General features: G+C 57.6%; 5 protein-coding genes across 5 annotated transcripts; 4 read left to right on the top strand and 1 right to left on the bottom strand.

Annotated features, from left to right (window-relative positions):
* Window positions 1-107: 107 nt before the first annotated feature.
* CMQ_2941 (udp-glucose 6-dehydrogenase) lies at window positions 108-2,042 on the top strand (the record flags this gene model as incomplete). Its single annotated transcript, XM_014317019.1, has 2 exons — window positions 108-791; window positions 861-2,042. The coding sequence occupies 2 exons, from the start codon at window positions 108-110 to the stop codon at window positions 2,040-2,042; spliced, it is 1,866 nt and encodes a 621-aa protein (XP_014172494.1).
* Window positions 2,043-2,499: 457 nt separating this feature from the next.
* On the top strand, window positions 2,500-7,248 carry CMQ_3190 (methyltransferase type 12; the record flags this gene model as incomplete). The annotated part of the gene is made up of 12 exons (XM_014317268.1): window positions 2,500-2,619; window positions 2,677-2,723; window positions 2,781-2,918; window positions 2,978-3,044; window positions 3,105-3,145; window positions 3,204-3,721; window positions 3,767-3,888; window positions 4,332-4,505; window positions 4,710-6,219; window positions 6,278-6,690; window positions 6,796-7,041; window positions 7,129-7,248. The coding sequence occupies 12 exons, from the start codon at window positions 2,500-2,502 to the stop codon at window positions 7,246-7,248; spliced, it is 3,516 nt and encodes a 1,171-aa protein (XP_014172743.1).
* A 620-nt stretch (window positions 7,249-7,868) lies between these two features.
* On the top strand, window positions 7,869-13,133 carry CMQ_3081 (torulene oxygenase; the record flags this gene model as incomplete). Its single annotated transcript, XM_014317159.1, has 6 exons — window positions 7,869-7,994; window positions 8,068-9,758; window positions 9,812-9,846; window positions 10,186-10,433; window positions 10,521-10,799; window positions 10,974-13,133. The coding sequence occupies 6 exons, from the start codon at window positions 7,869-7,871 to the stop codon at window positions 13,131-13,133; spliced, it is 4,539 nt and encodes a 1,512-aa protein (XP_014172634.1).
* Window positions 10,196-13,650, bottom strand: CMQ_2906 (uncharacterized protein; the record flags this gene model as incomplete). The annotated part of the gene is made up of 3 exons (XM_014316984.1): window positions 10,196-12,753; window positions 12,784-13,310; window positions 13,364-13,650. The coding sequence occupies 3 exons, from the start codon at window positions 13,648-13,650 to the stop codon at window positions 10,196-10,198; spliced, it is 3,372 nt and encodes a 1,123-aa protein (XP_014172459.1).
* A 2,645-nt stretch (window positions 13,651-16,295) lies between these two features.
* Window positions 16,296-17,678, top strand: CMQ_2664 (uncharacterized protein; the record flags this gene model as incomplete). The annotated part of the gene is made up of 2 exons (XM_014316742.1): window positions 16,296-16,652; window positions 17,589-17,678. 2 exons carry the CDS (start codon window positions 16,296-16,298, stop codon window positions 17,676-17,678), a joined length of 447 nt encoding a protein of 148 aa, XP_014172217.1.
* Between the last annotated feature and the right edge of the window lie 1,560 nt (window positions 17,679-19,238).

Raw genomic sequence — 19,238 nt, forward strand, 5'->3', positions numbered from 1 at the left:
GTGGTTGGGATACAAATAGGTGCAGAGACATTCCGTCTGGCAGTTGCCTTTCCATCAACTATCATCGACTCGACTATAGCTTTTCTACCACCACTCCATACCTCACAATGGCCTCCTGTTACTTCTCCAGCAGGGAGGCCTCGCTGCTGCGCAAAGATTCGACCCACAGCACCGACAGCTGTGTCTCGGGCCAGCAGTCGGGCTACGAGAGCGGCGGCACGGCTGTGACGACGCCAATGTCCGAGCAACCGCCATGCAAGCTGTGTCTTGGCCGCAGCATCAGCCCCGATACGCTGAGCAGCTCGCTCTGCACGATCGCGGCGCCGCCCACGCGCAACATCTGCTTTGTTGGCGCCGGTTTCGTCGGCGGGCCCACGGCTGCCCTGATAGCCTTGCACAATTCCGAAATTGCCGTTCATGTGGTCGACCTGAATGCGGCTCGCATCGCGGTCTGGAACTCGTCCCATCTGCCGGTGCACGAGACTGGCCTGTCCAAGGTTGTGCGCATCGCCCGCGACGGCACACGCGCGGCTGCAGCAGACCGCCTGCCGGCCCGCGAGCCCAACCTGGTCTTCTCGACCGACGTGGCCGCCCAGGTGGCCATGGCCGACATTGTGTTTATCTGCGTCAACACGCCGACGAAGAGGTACGGTGTCGGGGCCGGTGCCAGTGCTGATCTCGGCTACTTTGAGGCCGCCACGGTGACGATTGCCAAGAACGTAAAGCCGGGCGCGATCGTGGTCGAGAAGAGCACGGTTCCATGTGGGACAGCCCGGATGATAGCATCGATTGTACGTTTATGTGTCTGTGTCTGTGTCTGGCCCGATGTCTCTCCATCTCTGTCGCCTACTGACAAACAGCTTGAACAATATCGCCCGCGCGAGCACTTTGAGGTGCTCAACAATCCCGAGTTCCTGGCCGAGGGCACGGCCGTGGCCGACCTGGTACACCCCGACCGGATCCTGATTGGAAGCGCCAAGACGGCTGGTGGAATGCGGGCAGCCGTCGTGCTCAAGGCCGTGTACGCGGCCTGGGTGCCGGCCGAGCGACTGCTGGGCGTCGACACGTTCAGCAGCGAGCTGGCCAAGCTGATTGCGAATGCGATGTTGGCCCAGCGCATCAGCAGCGTCAATGCGGTCAGCGCGCTCTGCGAGGAGCTGGGAGCTGACGTCGAGGCCGTGAGCATTGCTCTGGGAGCCGACTCGCGCATCGGCAGCCGCTTCCTGCAGGCCGGCATCGGCTTTGGCGGCTCCTGCTTCGAAAAGGACATCCGCAACGTCGCGTACCTGGCCCGCGCCCTCCGGCTCGACGAGGTGGCCGACTACTGGATGGCCGTGCTGCAGATCAACGCATTCCAGCGAGAGCGCTTTGCCCGGGCTCTCGTCCGCCGTCTGCACGGCTCCCTGGCCGCCAAGAAGATTGCCATCTTCGGCTTCGCCTTCAAGCACGGCACCAACGACACGCGCAACAGCGTGGCCGTGCACGTCATCGCCCAGCTCGCCGCCGAGATCCCGCGTGAGATCGCCGTGTTCGACCCCGGCTGTGCCGTTGCCGACATCGAGGCTGAGATCCGCGCCGTCGTCTCGGACCCGTTGCAACGCAGCCGCATACGCGTCTATGCCGACTGGCCCGAGGCTGTCGCCGGCGCCTCAGCCATCTGCATCCTCACGGCCTGGGAACACTTTGGCATGTCCAAGGAGGCCAAGTCTGAGGAGGCGCCAGCAAGCAGAGCGTCCCTCTCCTTGGATCAGCTGCCAGAGACCCTTTCCGAGATGGACGTCGTTCGGCTCGAGCAGCTTCACGGCGACAACCTCGATCCCCTCCACCGGCTACTGCCCGAGCCAGGCTGTGCCCAGAACTGCGTCCACTGCACGGCCGCCGACAGCATGTCCGAAGCCAGTCCGGTCAACTGGGAGGCCGCCGCCGCGGCCATGGACGAGTCGCGCTGGGTTTTTGACGGCCGGAACGTCGTCGATGCCGAGTACCTCGAAAGCCTCGGCTTCAAAGTCCACAGCATTGGTCGAGGATATCCGATGCCATAGACTGTGCTACTTTGAAGTTGTGTTACGAGGGGATGGAACGAATGTTGCGCTTAATCTCAACTGCATCTCTTCAGCAGCGCGTTAATATAACAAGACACCAATACGACGGACTTCTCTAATCTGCTTTGCATAGCGTGATGCATGCATGCTTTGGCAATATTGTCACCCCGGTGTCCATTTCCAGCAAGATTCCGTGTCCAACACTTGTGATATGGACTAGCTGCATATGATACGTCGCTTCGCTACCTCCAACGAACCGGAAGCTTTTCCTGCAGTGGAGCACATCTTTGCTTCCGTTCCTTCAGCGGACACTACCACCTCGCACGGCCGACGACTTGATCCCTGGTGTTCCCCTCCTTCCGATCCTTTGCGCAAGTACTAATAGGAAACTCCTCCTTTCCCTTTCCGAGTGTGCTCTGCTCCCAAGAGGAGCCCACATACTCTTCAAACGATCACCATGTCTAGTAGCGCAGCTGCCCAGAATACCAGCAGCGGGCCTGCATCGGCCACCGCCAGCCCTGTGGCTGCTGCATTTCTGACGGCAGATGAACCCATACTTGCGGCGGAGGTGGACGACGTAAGCAACGGCAATCAAAACAGCAGACTTTGCGCTTCAGAAGCTGACGTGTGACAGGATGAAGGCCTGGACGACAATAGCGACTCAGCTTATGGTGACGAAATGTAGGTATATTCGTCCTTTTGTACGCTCGCAAGTAGCTGACCTGTGCTCCTCTGTAGTTCGGCCTTGACGGCGTCTGTCTCCAGTAGCATTTTACACTATCGCACGCTTCATGGCCGGACCTTCAACAGCGACAAGTTCACGTCCCAGTACTTTATACCAAACGACGACCAGCAGCAGACGTCGATTGATATAACGTACGATTATAACGGAGGCCTGTACCCCCACACAACACGCTGCTGACAACCGTGCACAGACATCAGTATTTGACGTTGCTGTTAGACGGCGCCTTTTTCCTAGCGCCTATCCCACAGACTGTCAAGGTTCGAGCTAAGATACTTCGTATATCGTTTTAGAATACTTGAGCCTAACACGTTGTCTAGAGAATCTTGGATATTGGTACAGGGACAGGCATCTGGGCAATGTAAGGAGGTCCCTAACTCTCACCCGCGCCACCCCTGGTTCTAATGAAAGTCTTTTAGCGACGTCGCCGACCAATTTCCTAATGCCGAGGTAGTCGGCACCGACCTCTCGCCGATCCAGTCGACTTGGGTACCGCCCAACACGAAGTTCGAGGTGGATGATGCGGCTGAGCCATGGACGTGGCCTGAGAATTCATTTGACTTTGTGCACATTCGCTTCCTGAATGGAGCTATTTCTGATTGGAACGCATTGTTTGCGCAGGCATTTAGGTGCTGTGAGCCAGGCGGCTGGTTTGAGTCGTGCGAGTACCACGTTGACTTCCGGAGCGACGATGACACGACGAAACTACAACCGGCCCTAGGTCAATTATGGAATCTATATGAAGTAAGCGGGCAAAAGTTAGGCAGGCCCTTGACGGTGGCCAACGACGGCACGCAGCAAAAGGCCATAGAGGCGGCTGGCTTCATAAACATCCAAGAGAGAAACTTTAAGCTGCCCGTTGGCGGATGGCCTGCCGACCCCAAATTAGCCCAGATCGGCCAGTATACGCAGCTGACGATGCTGAACGACTTGGAAGGTATGTCCAAGTCTTGAATCGTTTCCCGAACTCGGGTGCTGACAGTGAGAGGGTACACAACGTTTATGTGGAACGAGGTACTGAAGTGGGGCGAAGCCGAGTACCAGATTTTCCTGATGCAAATGCGCAAGGCCCTGAGAGACAAGAAGGTGCATTCGTACTTCACAGTCCGCTATGTGTGGGGACAGAAGCCATAGGGTTGCGAGCCGTTGGTAGGGCTTTAGCGCATGTGAGCTGAGGAATCATTCTGTAGCGATGGATCGAACGTTGGAAGTGCGGAGAGATTACAAAACAAGTGTAGAAATGATTAAGCATGGTCTGATTCCTGATTTCTAAAAGAGCAGCTGAGGATGGTCGAAGCCAATGAGGAGACGCAGCGGGAGATTAGAGTGGAGAAGAGAGAAGAAATATCGCCCCGCGGACACGGAATTCAAGCTTGCAGCCGAATCCCGACTGCGTCACTTCTAGACGTCTGACGGGGAAGACGAGCGAGTCTCCATTCCCAATTTTCCACCTCGTCCTCCCGGACAAAGACAGAGCGGTGTGTAAGCAATCCTCGCCTTAGGTTTTTATTCCCTGTTGTATTTTCCGTGTGCTTCCGGCCGCCCAGCCCGTGGTACAGCTGGACGAAACGCCAAGGCTGAGAAAAGCGCGACGGGGAGCGACGAAAAGCGAGCTGAGCGATCGGGTGCGCCGAGTGCGACGGACGGCAGGCCCGACGGTGACGACATATGCGCGACCGTCAATGGCGACGACGATGGACAGCAGCGAGGCGACAGCGACGGTGAAGAGCGGAACAGGCAATCGCAGCGGGACAGCACGCAATAGCAGCGGCAGCATTGGCAGCATGAGCAGCAGCGGCGGCAGCCGAGGAGGTGGCGGACTGAGCTTGGGGTTGGGGCTGGGTCTGGGTCTAGGGGCAGCAGCGGGGAGCAGTGGGACACCGGCGCCGTACGGAAGGGCATGCCGCAACTGCTCGCGAGCCAAGTGCCGGTGCATCTACCGATCCGACGGCTGCGGCTGCGAACGATGCTACCGACTGAAGAAGGAGTGCCAGGCAGCAGTGCCACTGCGACGACGAGCAGCGGTGCCCAAGAAGACGGCCACGACGACACTCTCGCGAACGGCACAGCTTGAGCAGAAGCTGGACGGACTGGTGTCGTTGTTGACGGCACACAACAGCGCGATGGGAGGCGGATCGACGAGAACCGAGACGACCGAGACGACAGGGACGACAGGGACGACAGGAGCGACAGCAACGGTCAGCGAGAGCGGCAGCGGCTCGTCGACGCCGAGGAGAGACGATGGTGGGAACGGCAGCGCGGCGACGACGGAGAAGATGGAGCAGGCAGTATCAGGCAGCAAGACGGGCTATCTGCCCGGGACGCCCGACTCGTCGGCATCGATGTGCTGCAAGACGGGCGCGACAGCAGTGCGACTGGGCGTGGCCTCGGCTCCGACTGCAGCGGCCGTGTCTGGCCCGTCGTCGACGACGATTCCGCTCGACAGCTTCAACCACAACGCGATGCCGCTGACGACGACGAGCCAGACAGCGTCGGCCGACCCGGGTGGGCTGCTGCAGCTGGATGAGGCGCTGGAGCCGACAGTGGCCGAGGCAGAGCGATGCCTGCAGACGTTCCGGCGCGAGATGCTGCCGTATCTGCCTTTTGTGCACGTGACGGCAGAAACGACGGCAGCGGCGTTGCGACAGGAGCGACCGCTCTTCTGGCTAGCGATTATGACGGTTGTGTGTCGTCACGTGCCGTGGAGCGTGCAGGTGGCACGATCGACGCGACTGCGCGCCCTCTTTGCGCAGCGAGCCGTCGTCGACTGCGAGAAGAGCCTGGACCTGCTGCTGGCCATGCTGACGTACATATCGTGGGTGCACTTCTCGTCGCGGCGCGACCGGCCGACGCTGTCGCTGACGCTGCAGATGGCCCAATCGCTCGTCAGCGACATGGGCCTGCACAAGGCCGTGGCCTCGTGCAAGTCGCTGCTGGCTCGCTTCATGCGCGACAGCCTCGCCGTCGTCGTTGAAGAGGCCTTGCCGCCACCACAGCCGCTGCTCGAGGAACGTCGCGCCGCCCTCGGCTGCTACGTCCTGTCGTCCGTCCTGTCGATCTCGCTGAAACGCACCGATCCGATGCGCTGGACCGCCCGCATGGAAGAACACGTCCAGGCTCTGAGCGCGGCCGTCGCCTCGTCTGCGTCTGCTTCTTCCGATTCTACCTCTTCTGCGTCGTCCACTTCCTCTTCATCCCACCCCCTCGACCAGATCCTTCTCATCCAGGTCCGCCTCCAGCGCATCGCCGACCAGATCTACCAGAGCGAGTGGCAGATGGCCGACCCTAGCTGCACCATGCCCGGGCCTAGTCCTCCGTCGTCTGGCCTCCGCTGTCTCTTTGGCCATCGTGCCGTGCCGCTCTATGTTGCCCGCGTGCTCCACGGCAAGATTGACGATATAAAGGCATCTGTGCCCACAGACCTTTTGGCTCACGGTGAGTTTTTTTTTTTCTCTCTCTCTCTCTCTCTCTCTCTCTCTACTCACATCTCTAGATGGCGTTCGTGGCCCCCTCCTCTGTGTCGAGGCCCTGCTTTCCGCCTGTGTCGTCACGGCACCGATGCCGCTGCAGTCTTCGGTTCCGGCAAACAACATCACCGCCACAACGGCCACGGCCTCCTCCTCGCTCCCCCATCCCACCGCCACCGCTTTTGCCGAGTACGCCAACTACGTCGCGGCGACCAACGCGACCAACCTGGACCGCTGCGTCGAGGCCATCACGCGCTTCTGCACCCACTTTCTCAGCATTCCCAGCGATGCCTACCCGGTCGTGCCCTTTGCCTACTACACCTACTTCACCAGCTGCGTCATGCTGCTGCATAGCCTCGCCCTCGTCGACGACCCGTCCTGGGACCGCACCGCCGCCCACAGCCGCATCAATGTCATCGACATCCTCGACGGCTTCATCGTCCGCCTGCGCGAGAGCCCGCGTCCGCCGCTGGCTGCCGCTGCCATCCCGGGCGTCGCTGCCGCCGCCGTCGCCGTGCCCGACTACAGCAGCGACATCTTCCAGCGCGCCATCTCGCTCGTCGCCGCCCTGCGCGACCAGTGGGCGTCCGAGCTGAGCCGCATGAGCGCCACCGCCACCGTCCATGCCAGTGCCAACGCCAACGCCAACGCCAACGCCAATGCGTTTCCGTCTGGCCTGCCCGCCGTCTCCCAGACCTGGTGCGCTGCCGATCCCGTGGCTACCATCCCTGTCGTCCAGCCGCAGCTGCAGCACCTCCAACAGATGCAGCAGCAGCAAAATAGTCCACAGGTACATCAGGCACACCAGCAACACCAGCAACAACAACCACAACCACAACCACAACAGCAACCCGTCGACACCATGATGCCGCTGCAGACCGTCGACATGTTCTACCCCGACTTCTTCCAGACCATGGGCATGACCGAAGACTCCATCTTCTGGGACGTCATGTTCCCCGGCCAAGACGGCTCGGCCGCCCAGCCGGCATACTCTTGAGGCGCGACAGGCCGCACGGAACGGAGAAATATGACATCCAGAGCCACCACGTACATATAGACTCAGGCAGCTCTTCACGACTAATAGATATACACGTATTAATACCAACGTCATCGTGACACCCAGGTCACGTGGATGCTGATAAAGCAGCGCTTCGCGTTGGGTGGACCCGCACGCAATTCACCCAGACAGCCACCATGCCCAATGCGGTCATCATAGGCGAGTCGCCTCTTTTCATTCTCGCATTCGCTTTGTCGTCCTTGGTGAAGCACGCCCAGAGGCTCGACCCCTTTCCCGGTTGGGGAAATCGTCGGCCACGCTGTATATGCGCCCCGGCTGGCCCTTTCAGGATCTTGGTCGTTTGTTTACTTGCACGCCTCTTCAGCCCCGGCAGGCTACAACCTCTGGACCCTTTGGCTGAGTGAGACAGACACAGGGGATCCTGGAAAGGTCCACGAAACATGGCGATAACGAGAGCGCATAAGTCGGAAGCCAGTCGTACCTTTTCTGCCACAGCCTAGACCGCCCCTTCCCTCGTCGTCTCCAACGAACCGGCCCATAAAAGGTTGGCCACGCTGTCCGCCAGACGTCTTGAATCCTGCATCCACACTCTCACCACGATGGCCGACCAAGATGGCCCCCCAACGCGGCTTCTCCGCACCGTCGACGACGAGGTCGCCGACCGCCAGGAGACCGTCCACAATCTCACCTCGCATGCGTTTAAGGACTGGCCAACCGAGGCCGGCGTACGTCATATTCTTCGAGACATGAAGCAGCTGTTGTCCTCGTCTTGCTCTTCTTCCCCGCTGACTCTGCCAGTTCGACGGCCTCTGCGAAGAACGCGGTCCCCTCGAGATCCCTGTCGTCGGAATCATCCCGCCTTGGGCTGCCGGCAACTTGTACCGCACCGGCCCTGGCCAGCTCAAGCTCGACGACACGCCCAAAGGCACCCACTACATCAGCCACTGGTTTGACGGCCTGGCACATTCGCACCGCTTCGAGATCGTTGCCAGCAGCGACCATCACCACCACCACGGCCGCGTCCGTGTCTTCTACTCGTCACGCCGCCAGTCCGAGGCTGTCGCTCGCCGCATCCAGCGCCAGGGCCCTGCCAGCCTCTTCAGCTTCGCCCAGCGCCGCAATCCCTGTGTCACTTTTCTCGGCAAGTGCATGAGCACCTTTCATGCCGCCATCTGGCCCGGCCCGTCGCACTTCAGCGACTCGGACAATGCCAATGTCGTCGTCCTCACAGACTTTCCTGCTGCCGTCGGCAAACCGTCTTCTGTCTCGTCCTCATCTCCCTCCGGCCATCGCAATACACTCCCCTCTAACGTCTGGATTACTACCGATTCTACTATGATGCGCCAGGTTGATCCGGCCACACTCGAGCCCATCGGCTTCGCCATCCAGGAGTGCCTGCACCCAGATCTCAAGGGCCAGCTGTCGGCGTCCCACGCTCAACGTGATCCCCTCACCGGCGACATGTACAATTTCAACCTCCAGCTCGGGCCCACGGCCATCTACCGTGTATTCTGCGTCTCTGCCGCCACCGGCAAGACCACCATTCTCGCCACCATCCGCTGCGCCAGCAATGCCGCCGCTGGGCCGCGCCCCGCCTACATCCACTCCCTCTTCCTGACGGCCCATTACCTCGTCCTGTGCATCCCCTGCACACACTTTGCAGCCTACGGCCTCAAGGTCCTCTGGGAGCACAACATTGCCGACGCCATCGAACCCTTTGATCCAGCCCGACAGACCCGCTGGCTCGTCATCGATCGGACCAGCAAGACCAGCGGTGTCGTCGCCGATTTTGTGAGCGACGCCAGTTTCTTCTTCCACAGCGTCAACGCGTACGAGGTCGAAGAGAAGCATGATTCTAGCGGCAATGACCCACAGACCACGCTTATCTGCGACGTTGTCGACTTCCCGAGCTTCGACATCGTCCGGGCCTTCTACTACGACGTCTTGCTGAATCGAAACGGCGCGGCCAGAGAGCTGTACGACGATTCGGCTGTGGTGGAACGCGTGATCCCTTCGCTGTCACGGTTTCGCCTGAAGCTGCCCGTTCGGACTGCCGGCGCCAGCAGCACCACTGCCACGGCCGACCGTCTCTGGTCCATCTCTGGTCCTCATGCCGGCGAACTGCCCACCATCAACCCGGCCTATGCCACTCGGCCACATCGCTTCGTCTACAGCATGTGCACTCGCGGCCTCTCCACCCTGGCCGACGGTCTTGCCAAAGTCGACACCACTACCCGCACGTCGCTGCTGTGGGCCGCCCCTCCAAAAAACGTGCCCGGTGAGGCCATATTTGTGCCGCGGCCGAAAGAGGAGGGCGGGGGTGAGAAGGAGGACGACGGAGTGTTGTTGTCCGTTGTGCTAGACGGACAGGTTGGCTCGAGCTACCTGTTGTGTCTGGACGCACACACCATGACCGAGATGGGCCGTGCCGAAGTCGGCTTCGCTATCGGCTTTGGCTTCCACGGCGTTCACATCAATGGCCGACATTTGTAAAGTTGTTCGGGGCACGTTGTTTGCAATTCCAATGTCTGAGTCGATGTAGATGCTTTTCTGTTGTACGGTCACCACCTCTGATTAGTAAGCAACATAAACCACCCGCTTGTGGAAGGAACATGTCACAAAACTGCCCACTTGTACCTTCCGACGCAGCTTCAACACAATGTATTATGATGCTGAGACTTCCTCTCAAAAGAGAAAGACATATCTGACATTGAGGCTTTCCTTGCCACCACAAATTAAAAGAGACAAAAGAAAACTAAGGGTAAACTCTCACGAAACGAATCCCAGCAAACCATACATATCAATCCCTTCATAAAACTTTCCATCCACACCCGCACACCATCACACTACCATACTACCAATCGTCTTTTCCCTTCCACCCAAACTAAACAAAACTCCTAATTTCGCTACATTCAGACCATTACCCTCAAGACGAGGTGCCCGACAATATACCGAAGGCTGTTTCCAAACAGCTGACGATCGACGCGCCCGTGGTCGATCCGGAATCGCTTGCCAAACACGTGGCCGCGTTACCGGCATCGTACGGACCCAAAGCTACTGCACAGAGCGCCGTGTCGATGACGAGCGTTGCCACATCTGTGACGGTGGCGAGATCCGAACAGGCAGTCGGCAGGGAGGTCGGGCAAGATGCCTCGAGAGCGTTGGTAAGACAGTCGACAACGGAAGAGCCGCTGGCACTCGTGCTGAGTGCTGTCGTGGCCAAGCACGAAGCCGCATTGCCGATGCCGTAGGCTCCGAGAGCAGTGGTACACTCGGCTGCCTCCAAGATGAGATTGACGAGGCCGTCGGCATCCGCGAGCTGCGTGCAGTTCGGCGGCAGCGTGACGCTGCATGCGGCCGAGGTTGTGGCCGACGTGGTCGCCGACGTCGACGAGGAGGTCGCCGACGTGACTGGGCAAGACGCCAAAGCGACTGTGCTTGTCGCCGTAGTCGTCGTGGTACCAAGACCCAGGGCTTCCTCGAGACAGGAGTACATCTCGGCGCCAGACAGTGCCGACGAGGCAAAACAGGTCAGCGTTGTCCCAACGGCAAACGGACCCAGCGCGGTCTGACATTTTATGGCGTCAGCAGCCACGTCGAGGACGCCCGCAGTCTCAAGGGCGTCACAGTCAGAAGGCAGCGCGGTGATGCATGTATCTGAGGCGGCTGTCTCCAAACAGGTGTAAACGTCCTGGGCTTCTGAGAGCGACAACGGTGTCGTCGCCAAGCATGTTCCAACGGCGCCTGTATCGTACAACGCAAAAGCAGCTACACACTCTGTGAAGTCGACCCCGTATGTCAAGACTGAGGCCGTCTCGAGGGCTGCGCAAGACGTTGGCAGAGTCGTGATGCAGACTGTGGCTGTTGCCGTCGTCACCGACGTCACAGTCGTGGAGCAGGTCGTGGCGGAAGAGCTGGACGATGGGCTCGACGACGTAGATGAGGCCGAGGAAGAGATGGGTGCGCTGGACGATGAAGTCGCTGATGAAGTGGGCGCAGACGTGGACGGCACCGACGAAGACGATGAGGGAGCAGACGACGACGAAGTTGGAGCGGACGAGGTCGACGAAGCTGACGAAGACGAGACCGACGAAGACGAGGCCGACGAAGACGAGGCCGACGACGAAGATGCAGACGACGAGGCAGATGAGCTAGAAGCAGAGCTCGATGATGAAGCCGAAGATGACGCCGACGTCACGGACGACGATTGCGAAGACGAAGTACTCGAGGACGAAGCAGGCGGCGAAGACGACGCTGATGAAGCAGAGTTAGAAGCAGAGCTAGACGACGTCGCACTGGAAGTGGGCTGTGAAGATCTGCTGGATTGCGAGCTCGAAGTGCTCGAGGTACTGCCTGAGCTAGAGCTGGGAGTGGAAGACACAGAGCTGGAAGCAGAGCTTGAGGCAGAGCTGGAGGCAGAGCTGGAAGCAGAGCTGGAAGCAGAGCTGGATGTAACACTCGACGACGCAGAGCTAGATCCACTGCTCGAAGAAGATGTGCTAGAGGTGGAAGCAGCACTTGCACTGCTTGACGGACTCGTGCTTGGTGAGGAAGTGCTTGATGGGCTAGCACTAGATGATCCAGAGCTAGAAGAACCAGTAGAAGAAGCGGAGCTTGAGGATGCAGAACTGGATGCAGAGCTGGACGATCCAGACGAAGATGGGGTAGATGAGGCACTAGAGGACCCCGTGCTTGACGAACCAGTGGAAGAAGCAGAGCTTGAGGAAGTAGAGCTAGAGGCGGAGCTTGACGAACCAGTGCTTAATGCGGAGCTAGATGATCCAGATGAAGACGGGGTAGACGAGGAGCTAGACGATCCAGTGCTTGACGAACCTGTGCTCACGTTAGAAGTGGAGCCAGTGCTAGAACCAGGGGTGGAGGAAGCGGAAGACGAAGAGATGGGACCGGTGCTGGAACCTGTGCTGGACGATCCGGTGCCAGAGCCAGTGCTGGAGCCAGTGCTAGAGCCAGTGCCAGACCGGGTGCTAGAACCACTACTGGGTCCTGTGCTGGACCCAGTGCTAGAGCCAGTGCTCGAAGAGCCACTGCTAGAGCTAGTGCTGGAACCGCTGCTGGAACCAGTGCTGGAGCCAGTGCTGGAACCGCTGCTGGGTCCTGTGCTAGATCCGGTGGTAGACCCAGTGCTAGAACCACTCGATTCCATGCTAGAGGTAGTGCTGGAAGGGGAGCCAGAGCTTGACGAACCAGTGCCCGAAACAGGAGTGCTTGATTCGCTGCTCTGCGATGTAGACGAAGACAGTCCCGGGGTCGAGGATGAGCCAGAGGAGCTGCTTCCAGAGGAGCCGGTGCTGGAAGTACCGGAGCCCGAGCTTGAGCCGCTAGGCCCAACAGTGGAAGAGATACTCATGGCAGTGCTTGAGCCACCTTGGCTGGAAGCAGCAGGGGTAGAGGAGCTGCCAGGGGAGGACGAAGATCCAAGGGAAGATGCAGAGCCAGAAGATGAAGAGGGGCTAGATGAACTACCTGTCGAGCTTCCAGAAGAAGGCAACGTACCTGACGAGGAGCCTGAGGTTGGGGTCTCTACAATGATGGTTCCGATGGTGCCAGATCCAGTGGGCGGAATGGAGATTGTCAGCGTGGTCGAACCAGTCCAGCCGCCAGTAACAGTGCTGAAAGGTCCTGTGAAGGTAGAGCTGCCGGGCGACTCAACGATGACGGTGCCGACCGTTGCTGTGCCCGAAGGCGGCAGCGTCAGCGTCGTCGCTACAGAGCCGCTGTACTGGCCCGTCAGCGTTGTGTACGGGCCCGTGAAGCTGCTGCTGGGCGTCTCGACAATGACGGTGCCGACAGTGCCGGAGCCGGCGGGTGGTAGCGTCACCGTCGTGGCCACCGAGCCACCATAGGCACCCGACAGTGTCGTGTAAGGGCCTGTGAAGGTGGTGCTGGGAAGCTCGACGATGACGGTGCCGGTGCCAGAACCGCCAGCCGGTGGCAACGTCACAGTGCGCGGACCAGAGCCGGCCGAACCGCTGAAGTAGCCGGTCTGAGTGGTGAAGGGGCCAGTGAAGGAAGCAGATCCGCTGGACAGGTTAGAACGGAACGTATAGACGAAAATGGCACGTGACTCGCTTACGTAGTAACAGTAGACGTCGTCGTAATAGTCTTGATAAAGGTGGTCGACAGCTGGGTCGGGGCATCGGTGACAGTCACGGTAGTTCCCTCGCAGAGAGCGACGGTCGTGTTGATGGCAATGTAGACGTCGATCACGTATGGCGACTGGCCGACGACCTCGACGGGCTGCACGAAGACGGGGAACGGACAACCGTCGGGCATCAGCTCGACTGCCGGCGACGCGACGGCCTCTCGCATGAGCAGTCCACCGAGGGCTACGGCCCCCGGAAGGATGCCACCAATACGCATGCTGGCCGTTTGTATAAACAAAAGTAAACAAAAGTAAAAAAAAAAAAAAAAAAGAAGAAAAGAAAGAAAGCCGGCGGGAAAACGAATGGATAAAAGGGCCAGGCCAAAAAGCACAAATTACACAAGTGAGTGTTGGGCTGCGCTCAAGTCGATGAGCAGAGAGCGATGGGCGGTTGGTAGTGATGAGCAGTGGTTTTTCTCTGGCTAGCGAGGAAAAGCCCAGAGTACGAATATATACCTGGGCCGACGACGGTCTCTACGCGCGATCAACATTTCCAAGCCGCCCTCGATTCGCGCGCCGCTCATCCTCTTGGTACCGGTGCATCAGACGGGCCCAGAGCCAGCGAGATGTCAACACCAGGAGGCATGCGCGCCCATACACGAGCAATTTCCCTTTCATGCCTCCTTGGGCGAGAGTGCGGAAGCGTGTGGCTCCACCCACGTCTGCGGACGATACGAACGCATCCGCGAATTCCACAGGCCAAGCCGGTCTACCAACAGCAGTTCCGGCAGCGAACAAAGGGAGCCTCCTGGCGCTGCTCATTCCCATAAGGAGGAAGGACAAGGGGGGCGGCATGCCTCCTGGCAGGGCGAGGAATCTGATTTCCCTGTATTGCATATTGGGCTGCAATCTGCCAAGTACCAAGGACCGCTGGCACTCCTGCCATAGCCATGCTCCACACCGGTTACGCTCGTTCCTGTCCGCACCTGCCAAGCGTGCAGGTGCATATGACGCTCAGCTTGTATTCGTAGGGCAGACACCACGAGAAACGGAGCCGACAGCTGGCCCACTGGCCAAAACACATTGGCATGCTGCTTACATAGTCTGCAGCGCCGCTTGGGCGGTGCTGCTGCATCTGCAGTGCAAGATCATCTTCCTTGTTGTCGATCCTTTGTTGTATCCCGGTCGTACGAGTCTGGCCAGTGTTCTTCCCCTCTTCGCCTGGACGCACATTCAGCTGTACTGCTTCTCCTCCTGTCCATCTATTCTTATTGCTTCTCCTGCCTTTCTCAATGGCGGTGCTTTCTTTTTCTATTCGCAAATAGGCCATCTGCGTCTGCCAGCTTCTGATTGGTCCGCCTCCGCCATCACCCCACCCCGCTACTGCACCTGTGTCTCGGAAGCGACCCCTTCGCTGGTGCTACCATCCAATCAAAAATCACAAATGGACCTCGCGGCGGCCCACATTTGCCGTGTCTCACAAGATCGATCTACGCTAGTCTGATTGGAGAGTTTGCCGGGACTTTCTCCGTTAGCAATGGCGACTGGACGCCGAAAAGAATAGGGAAAAGAAACGAGGTGTTTGGACAGAACAAACAATCAATGACAGGGCCGCCCTTCCCTGCTGGCGTGTTTTTCTGGGCTGTTTTTAGAAGCGCTCGCCTGTCACTGGCACAGCCGATTCTGCGACGTCTGAGACACTTTATAGGCGGCCTAGCTCTCTCCAGGCTCAAGCACAATATATTGATTATTGACCGCAGACTGTAGCAGTTCCAAAAGAAAAGACTGAAAGGGCAGATAGAAGCTGGACAAAGGCGGACAAAGCGGGCCAAAGACGGACAAAGTAAGAAAGGGAGACAAGGGCAGGGACCAGAGCGAGAGCTGCTCTTGTCTCTTCTCGTTCCTCGTCAGGTCTGGTTGTATCTACTTGTCCGTCTACTCTCCTCTGCTTTCTTTTTCTGCAAAGGGTGGTGAAAATAAATATACAGGGTGCCAAGGTTGAATTCCATAGCTCTGCAAACGACCTGGATACTTCCATAGCCCGTTCTGCATTTATTGCTTTCCATTCTTTGGCCTCCTCGCCGCGTCCAGTCAGCTCTCATCTGGCTCCCTCCAGCAGACTGGCCGTTTGATGAAAGGTGGAGACATGACGACACGTAAAATTAGGGTAGAAGCGACAACTAAGAGAACTGGGAAGGGAGAGCGTGAAGATGGTGTCAAGTGCTCGTAAACGACCAACACGACAACATGCACAATACCATTGCCCAGTCTAGACCCAGACTATTCCTTTGTCTGTGCCGTACGCATGCAGCTTCCGCTCTCCCCCGCTGTCTCGTCTCATCTTACTCTCCGGCATGTTGGTTTGCACTGACACTCTGTAGGCGACTTGCCTCTCATCGGCTACGTGCCAGACGAAGCAGCACCTCATCCTCTGCCTAGCCTCACCAACGCGTCCGGGTGCCTTACTCACCCGCTGCAGCCCTAGACTCTTGGCTCTGTGCCCGTGCTCGCACACGTCCTCGCCCATTCCTCTGCCCCCGTCCGTACTGTTGTTTGTTTTCAAAACAGGGCAGTCGGAATGGGTCCTCTGGCCTTCTGCAAACGGTCCCTGGCTGGCCCTGCTGACCGGGCGTCTGTGTCCTGGACGCGAGGCATGCACGCAATCGTATATATAAACTTTTTCCTTCTCGTTCCCGGTCCTTTTTCTCTCCCGCACCGACATCGACATCGCCCAGCCGTCAGACGTCTCAAGTGAGAACATAATTCGGTCTTCACTCGTTTCACCATTACTTCCTTGTCGTCTAATTAGTTCTGCTTGACACCCCAAAGACATCTTCTCGTGTCCTCACATTCATTTCTCAGCAGAACGGCTTATACACTCGTTTGATAATCATCCCCCATAATTGCCTGCTCCATCATCAAGATGAAGTCTGCCCAGATCGCTCTCCTGTCTCTTGTGGGCGTGGCCTCGGCCCGTTACATCCCTCGTGCCGACACCAGCTGCGTGCTGACCAGCACTCTGCCGGCCATCACCGTCACCCGCTGCGAGGAGACCACCTCGGTGCTGACTGAGTGTCCCGAGCCAACCCCGTCTACCACGTACATCTACACAACCGAGTACGAGAATCTATGCTCTACCGGTGTTGAGACCAAGACCTACACCATCACCAAGACCTGTGACGCCGCGCCCTGCACTTGCACTGCTGGCGAGGTGCCTTCCGACTTTACCGTTACCGTCACCACCTGCACAACTTGTGGCGCTGAGCCTGTCACTACCACCGTCACCTGCCCCCAGGAGGCTTATGCCACTGCCTATGCCACCGCCTACGCCACTGCCTACGCCACTGCTGGAGCTGGCGCTGGAGCTGGAGCTGAAGCTGGTGCTGGTGCTGGTGCTGCTGCAACTGCCGGTGCAGCTGCTGCCGCAACGGCTGGTGCTACTGCTGGCGCTGCTGCAGGCTCTGCTGCAGGATCTGGCGCTGCTGCAGGTGCCGCTGCTGGAGCAGGGGCTGCTGCTGAAGCTGGTGCCGGTGCCGCAGCAACTGCTGGCGCTGCTGCCGAGGCTGGTGCTGGTGCCGGTGCTTACGCAACAGCTGGTGCAGCAGCTGCTGCTACTGCTGGAGCCGCTGCTGGTGCTGCTGCTGGAGCTACTGCTGGAGCTGCTGCCGAGGCTGGTTCAGGTGCTGCTGCTGGAGCTTCTTCCGGTGCTACTGCCGGTTCTTCGGCTGGTTCTGCTGCCGGAGCCGGAGCCGCTGCTGGTGCTGCCGCAGGAGCTGAAGCCGAGGCTGGATCCGGTGCTGCCGCCACTGCTGGTGCTGCTGCTGCTGCCACGGCTGCTGCAGGTGCTGGTGCTGCCGCTACTGCAGGTGCTGGTGCTACCGCTGCTGCTGCTGCCGGTGCTGGGTCTGCTGCTGAGGCCACTGCTGGCGCTGCTGCTGCTGCTACTGCTGCTGCTGGATCTGCCGCTGGCGCTACTGCTGCTGCTGGATCTGCCGCTGGCGCTGCTGCCGGTGCGGGAGCTGCTGCTGGCGCTGCTGCTGGCGCTGCTGCTGGCGCTGCTGCTGGTGCTTCATCTGGGTCTGGCTCGGGCGCTGCTGCCGGAGCGGCAGCTGGTGCTGCGGCCGGTGCGGTCGCTGGCAACGTTACTATCTCAACGAGCAACTACACCGCCAAAACGACATTTGCCTCTATCGCGCCTACCGCTTCCGCATCTCAGACTACCACGGTTGCCAGCTCTGGTATGAAGACAGCGGCATCTCTCAGCGCCGGCTTGGTCTTTTTTGTGGCTGGTATTTTCTGGCTATAAACGGATTTTGTGTTGTAGAAAAGTGAGGGAAATGATCCGGTCTGATCAGGTTGTCCTATGGCAAGGAGTAGGGGCTGTTTTTAATCATCATTAAGAGGCTACGAATTGTCAAATCAATGGCCGCGTTTCTCTATCGCAATTCTGAAAATCATCGTCTATAAACCATGTTGTAGCAGCTAATATGACTTGCTATGAGGTACTAACTAGATCGGAATGCTTAAGAAATGTCTGTGCATGTAGATATTAGTGTGTTGTAATTTTAAGATGAGGGTCTACCTTTTGAAGCTGTAATCAGAGCGCGAAATGTCAAAGAAATTATTAAAAAGTAAAAAATAGTATATCAGAAAACGTAGACTCGATGACATTGTGAGAAAATAGCAGTATTTGATTGGTTTTTATTACCTTCGACTCTGTATCTCAAGTTGATACTTACTGCAAAGGTATTTACATGGGATGTACATCACCTATCGAACTACAGCATCTTGCGTTGTTGCTGGATTTCTTTGCAATATTTCGCTTAAATATCACAGAATTGGTTTCTCTGGTGAATCAAGTGCGTGATTAAGTTTTGCATCTTCATGTTAGTTTAACACGCGAAAATCATCAGATTCAACTTTGATTCCACAGCACGAAATTTTTTATACAGCTTCCGGACAAAGCTGAGAGAACCTGAGGTCTCATATAATGTACTTTTAAATAATTCAGTGTACTTTGTATATGGAGGATAGAGAATGATAGAGTGGTTGCCTACGTAACTTTATTTGACCCATTGCCTCTGGCAGATTACATATAAGGGTCGCCTGTTATGCAAAAGCCCTACAAAGCCCAGGCAGAGGCGCTTCTCCGGCAGGCTGGTGCCAGTAGGACTAAATATGTAGAAACTTCTATATTTAATGGAGGAGAATACAGCGGCGTAAACGGTTTTATATGGTAAAGTCTCTTACTCTTTTTCTTTCGTGCAAAAACGGTATCTTACTTCGAAAGTATTACCACTTACTACAACTTTCTACCAGAAGGCAGTGATTGGCGAAGATCGTTGTACTTAAGGAAGACATCCATCTGAGGCCAAAGGGAAGCCCAAGCTGAAAGTCTTTAAAGATGGTCCTTGCACTATCGCACGACAGCCATGTAAGTCACGCGGACTGTCGCGCTTCTCATCGTACTGGTCAACTCCGGGACAAATTGGTATTAGTGCAATACAGACACGTGATGTAGCATTGCCAGCCGCCCAATGCCTCAGCCTTCTCACTTGATGCCCAATTTCTTGAGAGGATTTTCGTCCACAGACAAGAAAAACTCGCTCAGCGCTCCTCAAACTCTTACGGACTACAGCTAAACAAGGTTACAAAAATGGATCTCAGAAACGGACTAAATGAGGTGTCTGAACCTCAAAGTTAGGAAATTGATCGGTGCGTTGTGAGCTGATGAGTTGATGCGGCGGTTTCAAATGCTTGACACAGTCTAAATTATTTGAATAATGCAATTTGAGTTGGTTTGACCCGCTGCTACTGTGTACATAACTTCGCAAGTATGAAAACAAGTGGTTCTTTAAGCAACGGA

This window comes from Grosmannia clavigera, assembly GCF_000143105.1.
Source record: "Grosmannia clavigera kw1407 unplaced genomic scaffold GCSC_144, whole genome shotgun sequence".
Classification (NCBI taxonomy): Eukaryota; Fungi; Ascomycota; class Sordariomycetes; order Ophiostomatales; family Ophiostomataceae; genus Leptographium; species Leptographium clavigerum.